The sequence below is a fragment of the Podarcis cretensis genome (genome assembly GCF_951804945.1).
Source record: "Podarcis cretensis genome assembly, chromosome: 3".
Classification (NCBI taxonomy): Eukaryota; Metazoa; Chordata; class Lepidosauria; order Squamata; family Lacertidae; genus Podarcis; species Podarcis cretensis.
The window spans coordinates 20,766,992-20,789,583 of record NC_137172.1 but is presented as its reverse complement, the minus strand read 5'-3'; the positions used below and the strand labels follow the sequence as shown (position 1 = coordinate 20,789,583).

The 22,592-nt window shown below is 45.1% G+C and overlaps 1 protein-coding gene across 3 annotated transcripts in view; it reads left to right on the top strand.

Moving 5' to 3' along the window:
* EPAS1 (endothelial PAS domain protein 1) overlaps window positions 1-22,592 on the top strand; it is a 139,156-nt gene that overhangs the window by 60,538 nt on the left and 56,026 nt on the right. For all 3 annotated transcript variants that reach the window (XR_013836566.1, XM_079968549.1, XM_079968550.1), the window contains one exon: window positions 10,364-10,554. Coding sequence is in view for 2 of the 3 variants with exons in the window: in XM_079968549.1 (XP_079824675.1) it covers window positions 10,364-10,554 (191 nt within the window). In the remaining variant the exon portion in view is untranslated. The remainder of the gene's footprint in view (window positions 1-10,363; window positions 10,555-22,592) is intronic.

The following is a 22,592-nucleotide window of genomic DNA, read 5'->3' as shown; positions in this document are numbered from 1 at the left end:
GGCCGGATCCGGCCCAATCGCCTTCTAAATGCGGCCCACGGACAGTACGGGAATCAGCGTGTTTTTACATGAGTAGAATGTGTCATTTTATTTAATATGCATCTCTGGGTTATTTGTGGGGCATAGGAATTCGTTCATTTCCCCCCCTTCAAAATATAGTCTGGCCCCCCACAAGTTCTGAGGGACAGTGGACTGGTCCCCTGCTGAAAAAGTTTGCTGACCCCTGGTCTATCACATCTCCCCCTTTTCCCTCTAATCCAGTGTTTCTCAAACGTGGGTCTCCAACTGTTTCTGGACTACAACTCCCATCATCCCTAGAGCCAGTGGTCAGGGATGATGGGAATTGTATTTCAAAAACAGCTGGAGACCCATGTTTGGGAAACACTGCTCTAATCTTAGAATTCCTAAATGTTGTAACATTTTCTCATGGGGGAACTGCTTCAGCTACTTAGTCATTTTGGTTGCCCTTTCCTGCATCTTTCCCAGTAATATGATATCCTTTCTGGGATGCTGCAGCCAGAATTGTGCACAGTTTTCCAAGTGTGGTCGTGTCTCGGCCTTCTTCTTACATCCATGCTTATAGAAAGCTCTTTCTGCTATGTGAGTTGCTGTGTCCCCTTGTGAATTTTGTTTTGAGATTTGCAATGGGAAGTCAAACTGGCTCTGCATGAATGGGAACAGGTTTGGTGGGCTGCAAAACACTTTTGCATGGGCCTCGTGGTTCCTCAGGCATCCCCCAAAGAAGGAAAAACTGGGTTAACAGGGGGAAAGCTGTTCCAAACAAATGCTCTACTTTCCACTCACTCTGCAGTAAAGCAAACATATTCATTCAGAATGTCCATTTTGTGTGTGTCACTGTATTTTCAAAATAAACAGAAAAATCCACCTCCCTTGCTTTTTCATGTGCAGAGTACTCTCCAGAATGCATAAAAAAGTAAAACAGGGTGTGACATTCTCTAATGGCTAGCAACAAACTGCAATTGAAATATAGCACTTTAAACGTTTGAAAATAAATGCATCGCCATCAGTTAAAGGGGCATTAAATTGCTTAACCACTTCCTGTTTTTGGACTAAGACAAATAAATTTCCCAATCATTACTCAGCTGAGATCAATATTGGCCACGTGTGTAGTACAACTTGATTCAAAATATGAGACCTATTAATCATCGCTTGGTTTATGGTATTTTCCATAGCTTCAAGCAATGCTTGTGTTTTTGTGAAAGGTATAGTTGCCTTTTCATATTGCCCTTTTTAAAAGATCATGTTGTATACTCAATACATAAATTCCCAATACTTGAGACAGGGGCAAAACTAGGCTTCATTTCACCTGGGTCAAAAACCCAGTTTGGTTCCCTCTCATGTGCATTTGTGTACATACACACACACACACACACACACACACAGAGGTTGGGAGCCTCAGTGACACCCCTCTAGGGGCTTCACCTGGGGCAAAAAACCTGGCTAGTCCCACCCCCACTACACACCCCGCCATAGCTAAGGCTCTGCTTGGGAATTGTTTCCACTGGATTGAAGATATTCCTTGGTAGACCCAAAGAGCCAAAGGCCATTGCTCAAGGGTAGTTTGCCCAGTAACAAGAATAATCCATCATTTCCAAGCACAAAGCAGGAACAGCAAATATTCCATTGCAGAGCTGAAGGGGCTGGCTGAAATTTGCCACTGCCATAGGCAGTGATGTTGTCGTGGTTTTCCTAGGGTTGAATCTGAACCGGTTTCGGTTCATTGGATACTTTTTTTGGCATGTGAGCAAATTGTGGTTGGTGCTCATGATTGCTGCTGCTGCAGAAAGCAGCAGTAGTAGTTGCAATTATTCCTAATAATAATAATAATAATAGCTGTCAACCTTCCCGTTTTTTTGCGGGAAATTCCCTTATTCCAACGCCATTTCCCGCTGCTTCCCCCTGCTATCCTGGATTGTTAGATATCCTGTAGACTGTCCCCAGGACAGGTGAGGCTGCTGATCCCTTATTTTCAAATCTGAAAGTTGACAGCTACAACAACAACAACAACAACAACAACAACAACAACAACATAACAACAACAACAACAACAACAACAACAACAACAACAACAACATCCTCCCCAAGGAGCCCAGGGTGACACTTGTATTTGTTCCTTGTGCTGGATGGAATGTCTGTCTGTACTGTCTGGAATGTTGCTTTTGTATGATATTGATCAACACACCTTGGTGAAGGTTTTTGAAACGGGAGGTGTTACTTGTGTCAAATGAACATAACAAGAAGGCCCCTGCTGGCCCTGATTCAAGGCCTACCCTGTTCCCACAGTGGCCAACCAGATGCCTATGGAAAACATGCAAGCCAGGCCATAGCCCTGTCCTGCTATTTCGCATCAAATGCTCTCAGAGGCATGGCGCTTTTGATCTTGGAGGCAATGCCAATCTGCTGCTTCTGCATTTGCAGCACACCAACCTCCCTGCTGCCATGCCCCCTTTCCTCCTGTTAAGTGGGAGCAGCCCATGTTGGGGAAGCCAGCAGAGTGGCTCTGTCCCACCCGGTGACCCACTTCTGCTTTTGAGTAAGCCTACAAAGGCTGTAAAACGCCTTGCCCCTAATAGTGGCTGAGAGCTGCACGTTAAAACTTTGCAGCTCAGAAAATCCTTGCCCTGCACTTTGACCACCATTACTTTACCCTTTGCCAAAGAGATAAAGCTCAGCTTTTGGTATGCACTTTTTAAGATTATGTAAATAGTTGACTTATCTGCAGGCAGATCTCAGCAGTGCTTCTTTAGCTTCTGGCCGATGATGCTTTTGCAAACCTGCAGATAAACTGTCGAGAATAAATGACTGATTGCCACAAGGAAAGACTCCTCTCTCTCTCTCTGAGATTAGGATCTCGAGACTCACCAAACACAAAACGAATAATTGGGGCTCCAGCGTTGGGTATTATTATCATCACTCTAGTGTGATCTTGGCCTGCATTTTATTAGAGATATCATAAATGCAAATGATGTGAAATAAAGCAATAATATAAAAAGCTGAGAGTGAGTTTTGGAAAGCATGCTTTCGATGTGGTTGAGCAGATTCATGCTTCCGACAACAACTTGTAGCGAAACTGTTTAGGCATTGCAAACCAGCCTTAAAAGTGGCTACTGGAAGAAAATGGTTGAATTGCATCAATTGCTTTGTTTGAAAAATGGGGAGGGTGTCCATGGGGGAAGAACCCAGTTGTCCAGCATAGGAAGAATCCAACTGTCTCACCTCTAAAGGTCTCTTCACATAGTACATTTAAAAGATGCAAACACAAGTTTCCCCTTCTGTGTCTCGGTATGCTGCAGTGACACAGTCAGAGGGAGGTCATGTTCAGGTGAGCACTGCTGCACCACTATGCTGTCTGCTACTGGACAGTCCTCTAAGATAGAAAAGTCATTTACAAAGTGGACCAGAGCATAAAACTGGGGATCTCAGGAGCTGTACCTGCAATACCTTTGGTATGGTTTGGCCTTCAGCACCTGCCCGAGAGATGTTCCTATCTGAAATGAAGGGCAAGATGGCATCTTCTTCCCATTCCATGCAAAGAAGCCAGCTGGGCTGAATCTTACTAAACAGCACTGGTGATAAAATAGCATCCTCTGCTGCACCTGAAGCAGTGGACTAGGTTAGGGAGCAGGACATGCTGTGCATTGTGGTGGAGGGGTGTGGGTGTGTTTGCTTAGGAAGTATAGCTATAGGGCTGCCACTCTTGCCTCCAGTATTTGACACCTGAGGCTGCTACCTCCCTCTGTGCATAATGGTAGGGCCAGCCCTGCTGGTCTTCTTTTAAAGACTAGATTGACCCACTGGCAGGGGAAGAGGAGTGCGGGGGGAGCGCACCGCCCCCGGCAGCGCGATCCCGGTGGGGTGCCATTGTGGCTGCACCCCCACCCATGCTGGGTGCCATGCCCCCGCAGGTGGCACGCCACGCCCCCCGGGACGCGTGCCAGCCCGGCCCCCGCCTGCTCTCCGCCCCCCCCCCGGTGCCAGAACATGAAGCTCCGCCACTGGATTGACCATTGAGCGGTTCCCAGTAGTGATGTATGGAAGTGAGAGCTGGACCATAAAGAAGGCTGATCATCGAAGAATTGATGCTTTTGAATTATGGTGCTGGAGGAGACTCTCGAGAGTCCCATGGACTGCAACCTATCCATTCTGAAGGAAATCAGCCCTGAGTGCTCACTGGAAGGACAGATCCTGAAGCTGAGACTCCAGTACTTTGGACACCTCATGAGAAGAGAAGACTCCCTGGAAAAGACCCTGATGTTGGGAAAGATGGAGGGCACAAGGAGAAGGGGACGACAGAGGACGAGATGGTTGGACAGTGTTCTCGAAGCTACCAGCATGAGTTTGACTAAACTGTGGGAGGCAGTGGAAGACAGGAGTGCCTGGCGTGCTCTGGTCCATGGGGTCACGAAGAGTTGGACACGACTAAACAACTAAACAAAAACAAAGGTGCAGGCCTATGCAGTTAGCTCACTCCAGACATTATCCATGGAAGTCAGTGGTGTGGCTTCTACTGCTAAAAGGATGTAACTCTGGATGCAGCCAATGAGTGGATTACTTTTGGAGCTCTTTGGATTCCGTGTTATATGAAGGTTGTTTTTGATGCTGTGGGCACGCCGTTTATGTAAAGCGGTAGTAAACATTGCATCATACTCAGCAAGGAGAAGGAAACGTAGAATCATTATTTAATTGCCCCTTTTAAATACCCTAAAGTTATCCGGTCAGTTTGGTCAGCAGTTTGAAGTTTCCATGCGTCCCGTCCAGAAAGCCGGGTATATGTTCTTTCATCTCCTGGTAACATTTAAAAGTACTGTTCTTGTTCTGCAAGTTGGCATTTGAAGCTTTGATAGCAAGCCTTTTGACAGCAGCATTTATTTCTGACAGCTTAATTACCCATGGGTCCCTAACCTTTGAGTTGCGGGAACTAATGACTGCACACACACACACACAGCACAACAGTGGTATGACAGGACACTCTCCTTTCACTGAGCTTTCTGTAAGAGCTGAGCTGGTTGGTTCCTCAAGAGCTAACAGGACACAGCCCAAGGCATTTTCCCTGGCTGATCAGAGCACACGTGTACTGTCTGCCTCAAGTCAAGGTTCATAGCAGTGCTCAAAGCCAGGAAAGTTATTTTGGCACCTGACAACCAAAACCAGAGTTAAGCCTTAACCCTGTTTTTGGCTGTTAAGCTTTGTACTATGAGGCAGGGAAAAAGCACCTCATAAACGGATCTCATCCCCCTGTCATCTGACAGTAAGAATGCAATGATCATAAATTAAATGACAAACGATTTTGTGACATTTTATCGTTTTTGTTGCTGGCATCCGTCTGTCTCGAGAGACAATGGAGTGCGCTTGTGGGGGTGAAATCAAACTGTTGCATTAGTAGCACCAAAGAGACCTCCCCAGGGCGCAACCTGGGCAGTGTGCATGGAGGTCCTTGGCTGCCGATCAGTTATGTGAGGTGGCTACCTCACTCTGCCTAAAGGTAGGGCCAGCCCTAAGGCAGAGATAAAACCAGGGGTCGGCAAACTAAGGTCTGCGGGCTGGATCAGGCCCAATCGCCTTCAGGATCCGGCCTGGGGACTGTCCGTGGATTGGCATGGGGATTTTGTTCGTTTGGGCTGTGCCATTTCCCCCACTGCGCCATTCCATCCACCCTCCCTCTCACACACCATGGCGGCGCCTCCTCCCTCCCTGCTCCTGGCTTTTCCCTGCCCTGCCTAGAGGAGGAATGGGGCTCAGCTGAGTTGGCTGAGCACCATTTTAAACAGCCCCTCTCTGGAACCAGCCCTTTCGTGCTGCTCATCTTCCCTCAGCCACCACCACCTTGGTGCTCCTGTGGGCCAGAGAGCAGAGTGGACGAGCTCGCTCTGCCTCCTCACGAGAAGCAGCAGCAGCGGTGGTGGTGGTGGTGGCAGCAACCCCAGGGAAGGTAAGCGCAGCAGCTGGGGCTGGGGGGTGGGGAGGAGGACTAATTGCCCCCTCGCCTCTTCTTCCAGCCCCCCAGCCCCCAGTGCCACTTCTTCGGCCCACCACAAGGTCTGAGGGACAGTGGACCGGCTTGTAGCTAAAAAATTTTGCCGACCCCTGGCTATAACTATTGGGTGTGTTATCATGGAAAGGCAGGATATAAATTCAAGATAAGAAATGATGTTTGCACATGCCAGTGTGGCATAGTTCATAAAAAAATACTTGGGGCAAATCAAACTGAAATGCACTCCTCCCTATTCAGCAGTGAAGTTCACAAGGCAAGTAGAGTTTATCTTATTGTGAACTCAGTGCTGCTCAGTGCATGCATGTTTGGGTCGTGTCCACATGACTGTGGTTACCCTCAGCTAAATTTGATCCAGATTTACCATTACCAAATCCAATCAGCAAAACCCGCCCAAACAAATGATAATTCTGGATTTAAGGGGAGAGGGAATGGAAGATGGCATTTTGACAAAAGTGATATTGTGTGGGCACTGCAAAGAACCTGCGCCAAGTGCACAAGAAACTGCCATGTGAACCGGCCCCAAATCTCTTGGTATAACCAAAATGGCAGGGTGATGAGATAGACAGAGAATGTGATGGACAGAGAAGCAAAAGAGCCCAGAAACTGTGTGATTCAAAACCTTTCACAGACAATCTAGACTTTAATTTAAATCTGCATTTGAATAAAACTAAATAAAATGGGGAAGAAAGCATGCTTTCTTTGTTTAGAGATGAGGTGCGCACATGCACTGCAAGACATACCAGTTTCAGAAGAAGCACTCTCTCAGCGGCGTGAGAGAAGGGAGAAAGCCTCTTCTGAGATTGTGGCAGCCGCTTACATCTCATTTTATACAGTATTAACATTTATGGGGTGGGGGGGTTGGGTGGAAATGTGTTGCCTGGTAAATAAGAGGCACCATTTTTAGTCATAATGCTTTTCCTTGATTAACCTAGCCAAGTAACCAGCTAAAGACCACAACCCTGATTGACAGCTTTGTGGATTTTAAAAGTTGGGAGAGAAGCAGCTGGTTTTTGCAGAGAATTTGATTGTAGCTGATATAAAGGTAAAGGTAAAGGACCCTTGGATTCTCAAGTCCAAGCAAATTCGACTATGGGATGCGACGCTCATCTCTGCTTTCAGGCCGAGGGAGCTGGTGTTTGTCTGCAGACAGCTTTCCCAGATCATGCGGCTAGCATGACTAAACTGCTTCTGGTGCAACAGAGCACTGTGACAAGTGCCGAAGCGCACAGAAACACTGAAATATAGCCCTTGTGGTGGGGGGAAGGCTTGTAGCTTAGTGGCAGAGCAGTATCCTCAGTATCTGCAGGTGGGGCTGGGAGAAAACTATGTCGGGAACCCTGAAGATACACTGCCAGGCAGTGGGTCAATAGTATGAGTCAGTATAAAGGAGCTTGAGAACTTAGTTCACAACATGAGCTTCTCCTGATGGCTCTCCATATTGGCTCCTCATGTGCCTCAATCAAGTAATAGCTTATTTTCCATCATCCAGCAACACACACTTCTCTCTTGTGTTCCTTCCCTGGAGCATTTCAATTCAAAATAGCTGATAATATTAATAGTGGGCGACCAGCAATCGGTATCATAGAAGTGTCCCCTTTTGCTGTAGATGTTGGGGTGGGGTGAGGAACCTTCTAAACACTACTTAGTGGGGCTATTGTGTCTGTAATCTGAAGCATCTAAGGCTATTTAAGACATTGCTGAGGTTGCCGAACAAGTACCTTTGTTGGAGAAATTAGTTTGGGAGGGGCCTTGCATGTGATTATACGCCACGAGTGTATTTCTTTATGATGAAGCTTTTGCGATTCAGTTGGCTGGTTCTGCAGAAAATTTATCTCTTTAACCTGTGGTATCCCCAAAGGCTCAGGTAGAGACTTAGTTGGGCTTAGATGTCTCCTGCACATTTACCTTTGAAAAAGAACAAATCTTGCAAATCTTTTTGATTAAAAAAAAAAAATGCTGTGCAGCACAGATACAATGGGATGTGGACCGCTTGCATGTGCATAGGAATATTTTCCCCGGTGTCATGGGGTGGGGTGGGGTGGGGGGGAACCCAAGTGTTCCTGTATCAAAAACCAAGAGGACTCTAGAAACTAATAGGAGATTTTGGGCAATCATATGTCAGCAAGAACCAACCTTTGCTTTTCCTCCTTTCCCAGGGGAAGCAATCGAATGAAGAAGTCTTCAGCTAAATATAGTTTTCCATTTCTTGAATACAAGCTGCCTTTAACCCCAACTTGGGAGAAAGACGGGAGAGAAAAATGACTGCCATCAGTGCTGGCCCTAGCATTGGGCAGAGTGGGGCAGTCCACTCATCTGGCAAATGCTTCTTTGGGGATCACTTGTAGCCCAGTAAGATTGTCTTCCATAAACACGGTTTTAACAATGAGTCCGTAAGTGACTGTGGAGGCCAATTCTGGACCCACACGTCCTTCCGCAGTGGGGACATTGGTTTCCGGGCGGGAGCGTTCGCAGGCCAGTGTTTCCCAGTTGTCAGTGTTTATACTACATTTTTAAAGATTTGCCTTGAGACAGTCTTTAAACCTCTTTTGTTGACCGCCAGCATTACACTTTCCATTTTTAAGTTCGGAATAGAGTAGCTGCTTTGGAAGACAGTCATCAAACATCCGGAATAGAGTAGTTGCTTTGGAAGACGATCATCAGGCATCTGCACAACATGATCAGAACAACGTAGTTGATGTTGAAGAATCATTGCTTCAACACTGGTGATCTTTGCTTCTTCCAGTACACTGATATTAGTTTGCCTGTAGATGCTTGAGGATGGGCAGCAGCAGTGAGGGGTTGATGCCCTCAACTTTCTGAGTTAGTCTGCTGCCCTCAGGTGTGGTAGAGGATGATGACCCATCATTATAACCCAGTGTTGTAGTAAAATTCAGCTACAAGTCCAGTTGGCTTCCATACATTCTCTCTCTGTGTGTGTATCTTGTCCTGGCTCTGCAAAGTTGTATAGGGCTTTATAGGGAAGCACCAACAACCTGAGTTGAATGCTCAGGGATGAGCTGGGAGCCAGTGAAGTTTTTCAGTACCAAAAAAAGATGTGTTTCACTGAGTTCTCTGGGAGCTGATCCCAAGTAAGCATGCACAGGATTGCAGCCTAAAACAGAATAGTTTGCCTCCTTCATTGTTGTGCCCTCAGGTCAGCACACCTGTGCTGCTGGGCCTGTGCTGTATAAAGTGATTGCCGCTCCTTGTTTCTTAACAGGAAAACAGAGGCACGACCTAAGGAGACCACAGGCTGAAATTATGAATTAAGCGCCACTCCCTTAAATAGTGGGCACAGGTGGTGAGCAGCAACTTGAATGAGGCCCAGATGGGGCCATTGAGAAATGAGATATTGGCATGCTTGGGGGAAACCCCATGTTTGTAGAATTGCTATCTATATAAATAAAAGGGCGGCGGGGGGGGGGGGACAACAAAGTTGATTGAGCTTGTTCAGAATCCATAGGATGCTGAAAAGAAAGTAAAACTGGATAACTGGGCTTGGGTGGGAAGCAGAATGCCCTGCCTGAACTCCGTACAGCTTATAATAATACACTGGAGGAAGGTATGGCTAACTGGTAAGCAGGCAAGGATACGAACTGCTTGGAGGCGAGGACACATTTTGTTGCTGGTCCCATTCCTTGTACAGTGGTACCTCGGGTTACAAACGCTTTGGGTTACAAACTCCGCTAACCCAGAAGTAGTACCTTGGGTTGCGAACTTTGCCCCAGGATGAGAACAGAAATCATGCAGCTGCACTGCGGTGGCAGGAGGCCTTATTAGTGAAAGCGCGTCTCAGGTTAAGAACGGTTTCAGGTTAAGAACGGACCTCCGGAATGAATTAAGTTCGTAACCCAAGGCACCACTGTATTTAATTCCTACTTCAGATCACGGTGCCATCAGAAAACAGCGATCATTTAGTCTCCCACCACTTTTGTCAACTCAGAGCTCACCTTTTTAATGAACATCAATACTGATGTCACTTGTCTGCTTTTATGCGATGCAATATCGTTTTTAGCACTCGGTGGGGTTAGTTGTGACTGGCAATATGTTCTTTGTCCAGTTTTCTTCCTTTTGTGGGTTTTAATTACCACGGTTGATTGATTTTCTTAAGATTAAATGGTTTTGAACTGAAAAATGGTGCATTGCCCAGAGGATGTGAGATTATGAGGGATAAGGCAAATACAACAGCTAATTTAGAACAAACCATTTTGAACTCAGTAAGATTGAGAACATTGTTCCCATTCCAGAAGGCCCTTGTATTTGTACTGCCGGAGTATAAATTATTACTTCTCAATAGCTTTTACAGTCGGTACAATTATTTTCTCTTTCTCCTTTTCTTTGTCATCACAGGAGCAGTTCTGAAAGGAGGAAGGAGAAGTCGAGGGATGCTGCAAGGTGCAGGAGGAGCAAGGAGACAGAGGTCTTCTATGAGCTGGCCCATGAACTCCCTTTGCCTCACAACATCAGCTCACACCTGGACAAAGCATCGATAATGCGCCTCGCAATCAGTTTCTTGCGGACACACAAACTATTGTCTTCAGGTAAGCTTTGTAAAAGCAGAGATGTCTATGAATGGTGGTGTTATGTACTGAAGTTCTCACCCTGGGCCAGCAGGGGGATACTGTAGATAGGTATGCAAATAATGGATCGAAAGTGACGTTCAGTGATTGGATAGTTTTAGAAAATGGTTACAGTTACGTTGTACTGGAGCTCTATATAAGCAGGCTGGCTGAACCCTTCAGTTCAGTTCTGTTCTGGCCTGTGAATAAACAAGAGCTGTTTGAAGAATCGCTGTGTCGTCTGATATGTTCACCCACAACTTAACAGGTGGTGTGTTGTCCAGTGACAACTGGCAACCCAGCGCCTTGTCTCAGGTCCATCAAACTTCCCATTTGGGGAGCATGGCCCCCAGTTCCCAGGACCTTTCAATATTGTTCAGTGGTGTAGCGGTCAAGCAGCAGAATGTCTTGGGCTAGCCCTGTTCAAGGGCAAATTACTTTGGGAGATTTTTCAGAAGGAAAACATTGGATGGAAGGATCCATCCCCCCCCACACACATTTTATCCACCTGCAACTACTTTTTGGTGGTGGTTGCTGGTTTGTTTGTGTTTGTTTTTAAAGATGGCAATTCCAAGCCCAGGAATTTGTTTAAATTTATACCCAATTTGTTCCTCACTCCTGCCAAGTTGGCTGTGGAGGAAGGAAAGGTCTATACTGGTATTACATACATAAAATGAATGCATTGCCCAAGTAACAAATAAAAAACAAATAAGACACACGCACATGCACAAAATCAGCATTGCTTCACAAAGGCAAGGCATACACCTAAAAATAAACCCGGACCAATGTTAATTAAAACCAATTAAAAGATTTTCAAGCTTGAGGAAATTTTAATCTAATTAAAATGCCAGAGATGGTAAATCACAAAAGATTTCCATGCTGGGACAAGCATATCTCAATCTTGTGTGGAAAAGACGGTTGCATAACTGCCTTTAGAAGGTCTTCGCTTAAACAGGATAGCATATAAAGGCCATTCTGTCTCCCTAAGCATCTGTAGCTCATTGCTGGTCATTCCATAGTCTGCAACCCTCTGCTGTGTGTACATGTCTCTGCGTGAAGGCAGGAAAAACACCTTTGGTGATTGGTCGGCCATCTCCTTGAAGTGCCAGACGTGTTTCATGTCTTGTTATCTTTGCTATCTGTACAGCTGAAAACGATCTTATATTTCCATTCTGCCAAAGAGCCCTTGTATAATTCAAAAGCTTGCATACTTCTATACCAGCAGAAGCCTGCCCAGCAAAAGAGAATGCTAACAGAGGTGTCTGATGAATGGGATTCTGGAGAAATCTGAAACGAAAGGACCTCATCTACACCTCTTTTGGCTAATATGCAGATTGAAACATAGTCAACTTTCTGATTTCTCACTCCTCCAAATTTTGCAATGCATTTCCTGGTCCAAAACTTGTATCGAGGTGCATTTTGAAATGTGCATTTTGAAATTTAACATTAAATGTGTATTCTGAGATATAGTAAGTTTAGAAATGTGCATTTAAACACTGGGCGCTGCCATATGCAGAATGAAACCATTGGTCCATTTTGCTCAGTATTTTCTACACTTGCCTGGCAGCAGCTCTCCAGAGTCTCAGGCAGAATTCTCTCCCAGCTCTACCTCGAGATGCTGGGGATTGAAACTTCTGCATATTTTGAAAGAAAAATACATATGTAATTTTTTAAAAAATGTTTCTTTAAAATAAAATCCTGCACAGATTAATGCGGAAACAAGAGGGAACAGATTTATGAATATGCACAGACCGGAAACAGACTGAATGGTCCACCCTAATGACTTGATTAGCGCTGCTTGCAACAGAGAGTAGATTTGTGATATGGCCTAGATTCCCTGCCCAATAAAATCTAGTCTGGCTGCCTTAATGCATCAGGCGGAAAACCACCCACGTTGCTCAGCACAGGGGAGCCATGCAAAATGGAACTTGGTCAGAGAGAGTGTTTGTTTGCTTATGCATGTGAACCTCATTAACAGGGACGCAGGTGGCGCTGTGGGTTAAAGCCTCAGCGCCTAGGACTTGCCGATCGAAAGGTCGGCGGTTCGAATCCCTGCGGCGGGGTGTGCTCCCGCTGCTCGGTCCCAGCGCCTGCCAACCTAGCAGTTCGAAAGCACCTCCGGGTGCAAGTAGATAAATAGGGACCGCTTACCAGCGGGAAGGTAAACGGCGTTTCCGTGTGCGGCTCTGGCTCGCCAGAGCAGCGATGTCACGCTGGCCACGTGACCCGGAAGTGTCTCCGGACAGCGCTGGCCCCTGGCCTCTTAAGTGAGATGGGCGCACAACCCCAGAGTCTGTCAAGACTGGCCCGTATGGGCAGGGGTACCTTTACCTTTACCTTTAATTAGAGGTTTCCATGATGGTGTTTCTGTGGGCAAGTAACATGCAGTCAACAGAGCCACTTGTCATGCACCATGCAATGGATCCCGGGTAAGGATCCATAGTCCATTGGCACAGCACATGTTCTGCATGCAGAAGATCCCAGGTTCTAGCCATTGTGTCTCCTGGTAGGACTGGGGGGAAATCCTGTCTGGAGAGTGGCTGCTGCTAGATGGACTACCTAGATTGATTAGGCAGGTTCTTCTGCCCTCATGGCCGCCTGGCATTACACATCCAGCATAGAAATCGGGACTGTCACCCCTAAAGTAAGGCTTGGTGAGATGATTAATCTCGGGATTGTGGGTTCAAGCGCCATCTTGGGCAGAAAATTTCTGCATCGCAGGGATTTGGTCTTGCTGACCCTTGTGTTCCCTTCCGACTCTGCATGGCAGGAGCCACCAACACTATAGACAGCTGCCAGAGGGGGAAATACATACAGTTTTACCTCGGGTTACAGACACTTCAGGTTACAGACTCCGCTAACCCAGAAATAGTACCTCGGGTTAAGAACTTTGCTTCAGGATGAGAGCAGAAATCGCGTGTTGGCAGCGCGGCGGCAGCAGGAGGCCCCATTAGCTAAAGTGGTACCTCAGGTTAATAACAGTTTCAGGTTAAGAATGGACCTCCAGAATGAATTAAGTTCTTAACCCGAGGTACCACTGTAGTCATTGCATCATTCAACACCGGCTGGGTTAAAAATCTACAACACTGCCAGATTGCCAGTCTCACGTCAAGCATGGTATACTTCTGAATGTTCCATTTACCGCTCCCGCCCCCCAAATATTTCCAGAAATAATGAGTGATGTGAATTAGGTTTATTAAAAAATTAAAAAGTTAGCCTCCAATCTTTGGACTTAATGCCCCTTTCATTTAGTTAAAAATAGGATCGTAGGCAGATGTTATTTCGAATCGGAGGATTGCGTCACCCCTTACGCTAAGTGGTTTAATGCATCGAGCAGGGAGGAAATTAAGACAGTTTGGATTAAAACAATAACAAACCATTATTTCCTGTTCTGGAGTGTGCATCCTCTTTCAAAGTTCGTCCTTTGCTAAGTTTGGTCTGCCTGTTGATTTTCCCTCCCAAAGTTACATAGCTAGTTGGATAGCTCCAGTCTGTAATTCGTAATTCTATCAGTAAGAACATCCAGAGATTCAGGAAAGCTTCCCTGGCAGTGACTGTGTATTGTGCAGTAAGTCAGTGGAGATTATTATCCCAGGGCTGTAGCTGTTTTACTTCTTAAGGCAGGTGTGCACAACCTTTTGGACTCCCCCCTCCCGCTTTAAAGGTTTCATCCAATGACACCTCCCATGCTGATGAAAGACCTTTGGATCCAGCAGAGGCTTCTACCAGCAGAATGGGGAGGGAAGCAATTTTTGCCAGTTCCTCTTCCTTCCTGGAACCCAACTCCCCCAACCCTCTGGAACAGATTTTGGGGGTGCCCAGGGAGCTGTGATAGTAGATGCTCCTGCTGTGTGAGAGCAAGGATGCTAACTGGATTCCACTCACTTCTGTATTGTGCATTTCTCTCAAAGCCAGTATTTGACTGTTGCTTACTGGTTCTGTCGTTGCAATTGGTTTTCTTGGGCTGTAGTTGCAAGTCTTGTTAAAAGTTTGAGGCCCCCAGAGAACAGAACAGAACCCAGAGACGCAGAAAAACATCACTATATCTATTGCCGTATTTTTCGCTCTATAACACGCACCCGACCATAACACGCACATAGTTTTTAGAGGAGGAAAATCCGTAGGCATGCCACCCGTAGGCATTCCCTCCATAACACGCACAGACATTTCCCCTTACTTTTTAGGAGGAAAAAAGTGAGTGTTATGGTGCAAATAATATGGTAGTTTATGTGGTGTACAATCAACTGTGATGTGTGTTTCTCCATTTTTGAACTGAAGCCCCCTATTTAATTACCTATCTATGGGACATGGGGAATCAGCAGTGCAGCAACCTTTCCCTAACACCCTAGCATTCTCTCCTAGCAAACTTGACATCCAAAAGTTGGATGTTTTGAATAGGTTCCTATGGCCATGGTGTGCCTAGGTGTGATCCTTATTCTTCAAAACCACATGTATGGGTAACAGATGTGTAGATCAGGACGCAGCATTGTGTATTGGCCTTTATGTCTACAGGCCTATAAATTAATCACAAATGCATTCTCAGAGTGTGGATCAGTAAACGTAAAGGGGACCAGTCGTGGCCGACACTGGGGTTTTGGCACTCATCTTGCTTTATTGGCCGAGGGAGCCAGCGTACAGCTTCCGGGTCATGTGGCCAGCATGACTAAGTCACTTCTGGCGAACCAGAGCAGCACACGGAAACACTGTTTACCTTCCCGCCGGAGCGGTACCTATTTATCTACTTGCACTTTGATGCACTTTCGAACTGCTAGGTTGGCAGGAGCAGGGACCGAGCAACGGGAGCTCACCCCGTCATGGGGATTCGAACTGCCGACCTTCTGATCGGCAAGTCCTAGGCTCTGTGGTTTAACCCACAACACCACCTGCGTCCCTGGCAGTACATACTGCAAAAACCTTTCTCCCTCCTCCTCCTCCTCCTCCTCCTCCTCCTCCTCCTCTCTCTCTCTCTCTCTCTCTCTCTCTGTGTGTGTGTGTGTGTTTGTGTGTGTGTGAAATGCAGTATTTTAGAAAAAGTCATGGCTGGCTGGAATCCTAGATATGCCACACTGCAACATTTTTTGCAGGTCCTGTTTATGAAAATTTGTCACCCAAGCTACTGATGTAGAACACATTGTGGGAGGGTTGCTACAGAACCAATGGGAGGTCAAAGTACCTGGTGTGATCTTGAGCATCACATTCTGCAAAGATAGGGAATGTCTCCATAGTTCTTGAGTTCAAAAGTGAGAAAGTGAGAAACACTGACTTAAGCAGTCCAGATAAAATCTGCCAAATGATATCTGACCAACAGAGATGGGTAGGAATTCTCAACAGAGTTCTCATTTTAAGCCTCTCTAGTTCATACTTTCTGAAACAATATAAAAATTGAAACACAGCCGATTCACATTTCTCTGAATGTTGCAGTTCAGTTCTCTAGCCATGTAATGTGTGCAAAAATGCATATAACTATGGTAAGGTGTACATGAAATTGCATGTTAGTGAAAACCCCATACAAAAAGGCATTATATTGGGGAAAATTTGCTTTGCTTTAAAACTGTGTGCATGGGGTATTGTTTTTTGTTTATTACTACGTTATGTATTTTTGTGTTTTTATATTGCAAAGTGTCTTGTGATCCTCAGATAAAGGGTGGTGTGGAAATTTAAGAAATAATAATAATAACAGCGCAAAAATCGTTAAAAAGTGTACATTAGACAAGATTGCACACACCTGTGTGAATTTGAGGAGAAATTTGCTGCTCAGTTTCATGAGGATTTTTTTTTAAATTGCAAACTGATGTGGAGAAGTGACGTTAAGAGTGGAAAAATGGAAAATAGGGGAGAAACTGAAATTGACAGGTTTGATCATCCCTCCTCATCGGCCTGAGAAGTATCCCACCCTTCTAAAGCAGCAAATATACAAATAGTCAAAATGTTATGTCCAGCTTTATCTTGTTTCAAGCTCTCCCCTTCCTGTTTAGTCTCATTACTTCTTACACCCACCTTGCTGATTTAAGTTAACATTTTTCCTTTAAAACAAACAGACAAAGACTTTATAGTTTATAGTTTTGTTTGGTTTTTTGAAGCAAACATTTGGACTCTTAGAAGTACAATCATGCCGGATTTACACACATATTTGCTTGGGGGGTGCAGGGTTATATTATTTTACCAACAGAAAGCAACCCTTGGCAAATTTGGTATAGGAGTTCAGTTAATCAATTCAGCTCAAACATTTTCAAAACATTTTTATGTCACACCACGTCTTCATTTGAGAAAAGTTGGTAGCTGAGTCTCCTGAAGCCCCGCCCCTCATAGGAGCCAACTCCTAGGGGCCGTGGGGGCTTTGGCCCCCACAATAAAATATTTGAGGGAGCTAGGCCCACACCAAGTTGATGGGCATTCCCATTCAAATGGTGTGTGTGCACTGCATCATGTGATTGATTATGTGGTGTGGGGCTTATTTGGGCCCCCACAATATTTTATTCAGGTTGGCACCCCTGCCACTCCCCAGCTGTATTTCAGCTTGCCGAAGAGAAGAGGGGAAATGAGTATTTAGAATGAACCTGTGCCACTTTTAGAATGAGTTTTGTGTCCTATGTGTATTCCACTGAAGCCACCTGAAGGTCTGAAACTGTTCTTTTTTTAATCATTTCATAATAGGAAATGCTGGTCCCATGCCTTGGAGTTCAAAAGAGTGCAACATACCAAGCGTTCTTTTATTCTGGTTCCTTCTTTAGTTAGTAACATGTTTCCTTTTGATTTTTCACAGTAGGCAGCTCTGTGCAAGAATGCTGGGAAGGAAGCATTAGGCCTGGTAGTCTCCCGGCTCGGCTGAGATTAGTATTTCAGGAAGCTAACGGGAACAATAGCTGTAGAATATTGTTCCTATTTTCTTCATGGTGTTCTTAGGGGGGAGTCTTTCTGTTTTTTTAATCACCTTGAATGGTAGAATGACGCTCAGAAATCAACAGAAATTCAACACACAGAAATTTACCCAGCGTGTTGTTGTGCAGTTCTGGGGAATGGCTTAACATTTCTCCCTGCCATGTGAATGAAGGCATAGGCCGGGGACCCTCTAGATTGCAAGCATTCGATCCCTTAGTGTGGCAGCACCCAAATTTGAAACTCCCTGCCCATCTTAACAGATAGCTCAGTTGGTAGAGCACGAGACTCTAAATCTTAGTGTCATGGGTTCAAACCCCATGTTGGGCAAAAAGATTCCTCCATTGCTTGGACTAGATGACCCCTGTGGTCCCTTCCAGCTCCATGATTCTAATATTAAGAAGGCATTTTTGCTGTATTGTTTTTGGCACCTGCTGAAAACTTACTCATTTCGGCAAACCTACCCAGGTATGCAACATTAGACTGTGACTGTAACATGTGATTTTAGTAAGCATATTTGTTTCAAAATTACTGGTTTTATTTAAAAAAAAAATAAAAAAATTCCTTCCAGTAGCACCTTAAAGACCAACTAAGTTAGTTCTTGGTATGAGCTTTCGTGTGCATGCACACTTCTTCAGATACACTGAAACAGAAGTCACCAGACCCTTCTATATAGTGAGAAGGTGGGGAGGGGTATTACTCAGAAGGGTGGTGGGATTGGGTGATTGGCAGATAGCTGTGATGAGCCTGTTGACGACTCTTAATGACTGCAATAGGTCTTACAGGAAAAAGCAAGGGGTGAGAAGGTGAAAAATGGCTTTGTCATGTATAATGAGATAAGAATCCAATGTCTTTGTTCAGACCAGGTCTCTCCATGGTTTTAAGTTTCTCACTATATAGAAGGGTCTGGTGACTTCTGTTTCAGTGTATCTGAAGAAGTGTGCATGCACACGAAAGCTCATACCAAGAACTAACTTAGTTGGTCTTTAAGGTGCTACTGGAAGGAATTTTTTTATTTTGTTTTGACTATGGCAGACCAACACGGCTACCTATCTGTAACTGGTTTTATTTTATTATTTTTATGTAACTTGTTTTCAATGTTTGCTTTCACCAATGCTTTTAGTGAATATTTTAGCTTGCCTTTTGTAAACCACTTGAATAAAAATAGATGCTGTTGGACTCCAGCGCCCATCAGCTCCAGCCAGCATGGCCAGTGGTTAGGAATGATGGGAGTTGCAGTCCAACAACATCTGGGGCCTAAAGGATAGCCTCTTCCGGCATAGGTATGAGGAATGATGACAGCCTAGCAGTTGACTGACAGAATGAAACATCCAACACATGTTGAAGTCAGAGTGACATTTAATGTTCTGAACTAGCAGGGTGAAAGGAAGCATGAGTGAGCCATCTTGTCTCTTCTTAGGTTTGGTGAAAATGGAGAATGGTTTGCCCTCCAGATGTGGCAACCACACATGCCGAGCAACTAATGTGAATGTTACCTTTTTACCTTTGTGGCCTGGAAAGAGTTCTGTCTGAAGGCCAGACAGAGAGGCTTGGACAACAGAAGATCCAGGAGGATCTTCTTATGTTCTTAATAAAGGCAAGAGGAGCGAAATCTGCGCCAGAGAGGAACGGTATGTTCCCCAAGGCTCACTCCTGATTGGAAACTGTGGTTTGTAAGGGGAACCAGAGAGGCAGTCCACAACTAATGCTAAGCAACACTTCTTGGCTTTTCGTGGTTCAAAGTGAATGGGCAGTGTGTTGGTGCAGGCTCCCCAGATGCTCCTATTTTGCTTCTCCTCTGACAACCTCGGCTTCACATTGCGTCTCAACCAGGTATTGTGGCTTGTTACTCGCTTGGCAAGTCAGGATCAGCTACCCAGCAGCAAACCATGGTTTCGGGATAACTTGTGACTGTGGGTTACTGTTACGTGTGAACATGGCCAATGTTTAGTCTGAGTCTGGCAGTTAACTTTAGAAAGTATAGAGCAAGGCCCACGGGATGCCACCCTTTTCAGCTTGGACTAGACAAACAAAGGCTATGTTGAGACAGTTTTTCCTGGAGACCATTCTTAGTAGACCATTCTTTTTTTAGTCTAGTTTAGTCTCTTTCCCCCTCCTCCCCCCACCTACTTCTTTTCTTTCATATTTTCTGGAGCAGGTGGAGGAAACTGGTGGGTTATTTCTGTGGCTACAGACAGTAAAAGTAATAGGAAAGACTAGGAAACAGACAGGAAGCTCTTTCAGAAAAGGGAAGGCAGTCAGGGAGATGGCCTGAGCTTGTTTCGAGAAAAGATCCTCACCCGAACCAGAAAGCGGGTAAGGAACAAGGGAGATGGTGTGTGAAAAACAGTTTTTCTGTGTGGTTTAAGAAACATCATAAGCACTGGGGGGTGGGGTTTTTTGGCAAAATGGACCTGTTTGTAATTTATAATATGCACTCTACAAGATTGCGCCCAATATAAGGATCAACCTGAATATTTCAAGGATAGCCCAAGGCATAACACTTGTTGCCTTCTTGGACTTTATTGGCTGTTTTTGGCTCAGTGAATGTTCCGTTTGTGGGGGGGGGGGAACGGGACTGGCATCCATTCTAAGACAGCAAGCTTATGCACAGACACCTGGAAGCAATCTTGCAAATGCAGGAGGACTTAATTTCTAGTAAACATACAGAATGAAGTTACACATCGGTACATCAATCAAAATATAAATGTGAGGAGTGACTGGGTGTCCCACCCCCTCGTGTGTTACCCCCGCCCCATGGAAGAGGTGGTAATCAGATTAGCTATAGTACATTTACCAGTTTTGATCAAAACTTGGACCAAACTCTGTTGCACTTGCAATTTGGGGGTGGACCGTAGCTCAGTGACAGAGTATCTGGGCTCAGTCCTTGGTGCTTCCAGGTCGGACTGGGAAATACAACTACCTGAAACCCTGGAAATCTGCCAATCAGAGAAGACATTCCTGAGCTTGATGGACTGAGGCAGCTTCTCGGGTCCTTATGCAATTGAGAACTTCAGTGCGGTCAAAACAAGTGGTGTTAAGTCAGTGTGCAGTGACTTACTATGTTGTGTGGAAATAAGTCTCCCTGCTCATTGGGATTTATTGCAGGTAAACATGTCAAAGATTGTTGCTTTAATTCAGGTGTGGCTGTTCTGTGGCCCTTCAGATGTTGTCAGATTCCCAAGTCAACATGGTCAATAGGGAGCAATGATGAAAGTTGCAACCCAGTATCATCCGGTTAGTCATCCCCGCTTCAATTGCATTTATACTACTATTGTCAGTAGTTTGTGCTCTTAAGATGAAATCTACAATCCATTTACTTTGGGGCATGAGCAATGGAATCCGGAATTATCCAGGGCTGTTGTAGTGCAAAGACAATCTTATATTATCGACGTTTTTTGTGAAAGAGTGGCCTATAAATATTATAATAAATACCAGTTATAAGTCCTGCTGCTGTGTAAGCAGGAATCTTTATATTTTGAACAAAATAGCATGTATACAAAAGCATGTTGGTTCTTCTCCACATTGGATTGTGGAGTTTGGGTTTGGATCATACCTGAGCTGTTCATTCTTGCAAAAAGAGAGCCTGGTTTTTTTAGCCCTCCGCTACATTCCAAGAAGCTGGATGGAAGGAAGTGAGCAAGCATCTGCGGAAATGTGTTCTGGCCCTCTGGAGCTATGCACATCCTGACAGTGGGAATCAATCAAAGCTTGTTTACATAAGATATTTTTAGCACAAAAAGCATATTTTCTTTGAAAATTACGCTAGGCATTTGCTGTAAAGGGACAATGTCAAATCGGGCATTGATTCGTGTTTGGGGTTTTTTTTTTTTTTTTTGCACTTTTCACTTACTCTACATAACTGATAAAGTACAAGACATCGGAAGCTGCTATACTAAGCCAGGTCAATGGCCCATCTGGCTTAGTATTGTTGGTGCTGACTGTCAGCATCTCTCCAGGGATTCAAGCAAAAATCTCTCCGAGCCTTGCCTGGCGATGATGGAGATTGCACTTGGGACCTCTACGTGCTCCACCAGTCATAGAATCATAGAATTGTAGAGTTGCAAGGAACCCAAGCGTCATCTGGTCCAGCCCCCTGTAATGCAGTCAGCTATGGCCCTTCCTCTTAATTGTTTTCTGTTAGCAAAACTATAGACTGGCAAGAGAAGCTGCTGAATTGCAACTTATTACCAAACTTAAAACCATGGAGAGACCTGGTCTGAACAAAGACATTGGATTCTTATCTCATTATACATGACAAAGCCATTTTTCACCTTCTCACCCCTTGCTTTTTCCTGTAAGACCTATTGCAGTCGTTAAGAGTGGTCAACAGGCTCATCACAGCTATCTGCCAATCACCCAATCCCACCACCCTTCTGAGTAATACCCCTCCCCACCTTCTCACTATATAGAAGGGTCTGGTGACTTCTGTTTCAGTGCATCTGAAGAAGTGTGCATGCACACGAAAGCTCATACCAAGTACTAACCTAGTTGGTCTTTAAGGTGCTATTGGAAGGAATTTTTTTATTTTGTTTTGACTATAGTTTTAGAAGGCAACTAAACCAACGTTTGAGGTAAAGTCTAGAACAGGATGGTCCGACACGCAGCCTGTGGGTTGCATGCAGCCCTCGAGGGCATTGTTTGGCAGCCTTCTGCAACATTTGACACCCAGCCCTCACACTGCCTTTCCTAAGCCAGGTAAGCAAGGCACTAGGGGAAGGGTTGTAAGGGCACTAAGGGCTCTGACATGGTCCCGTCTCCTTCCCAAAGTCTAGCTAGTGCTTTCCCAGCTTGGAAAGGAGGTGGGAGGGCTCTAGGAGCCTGCCAGAGCCTCACGCCTCCTTCCCAAAGCCCAAGTTAACTAACAAATAATTACAATGATGGTATTAAAGTAGAAAAAAAACAAAACAACAATTATAGCCCTTTAAGGCAGACAATAGTTCACAAGGTTGCTTAAATTTTCTCCAAGAGAAAAGCTTCGATCAAATTAAAGCCTTTGGCTTATTGCTGTTGGAATTGAGGGGACAAAGCAGATTTTTCAGTCGTTCAGCCCCATAAACTGGAAGCGGTGGGTGAACATAAGAATAGCCTGCTGGATCAGGCCAATGACCCATCTAATCCAGCACCCTGTTCTTGCAGTGGCC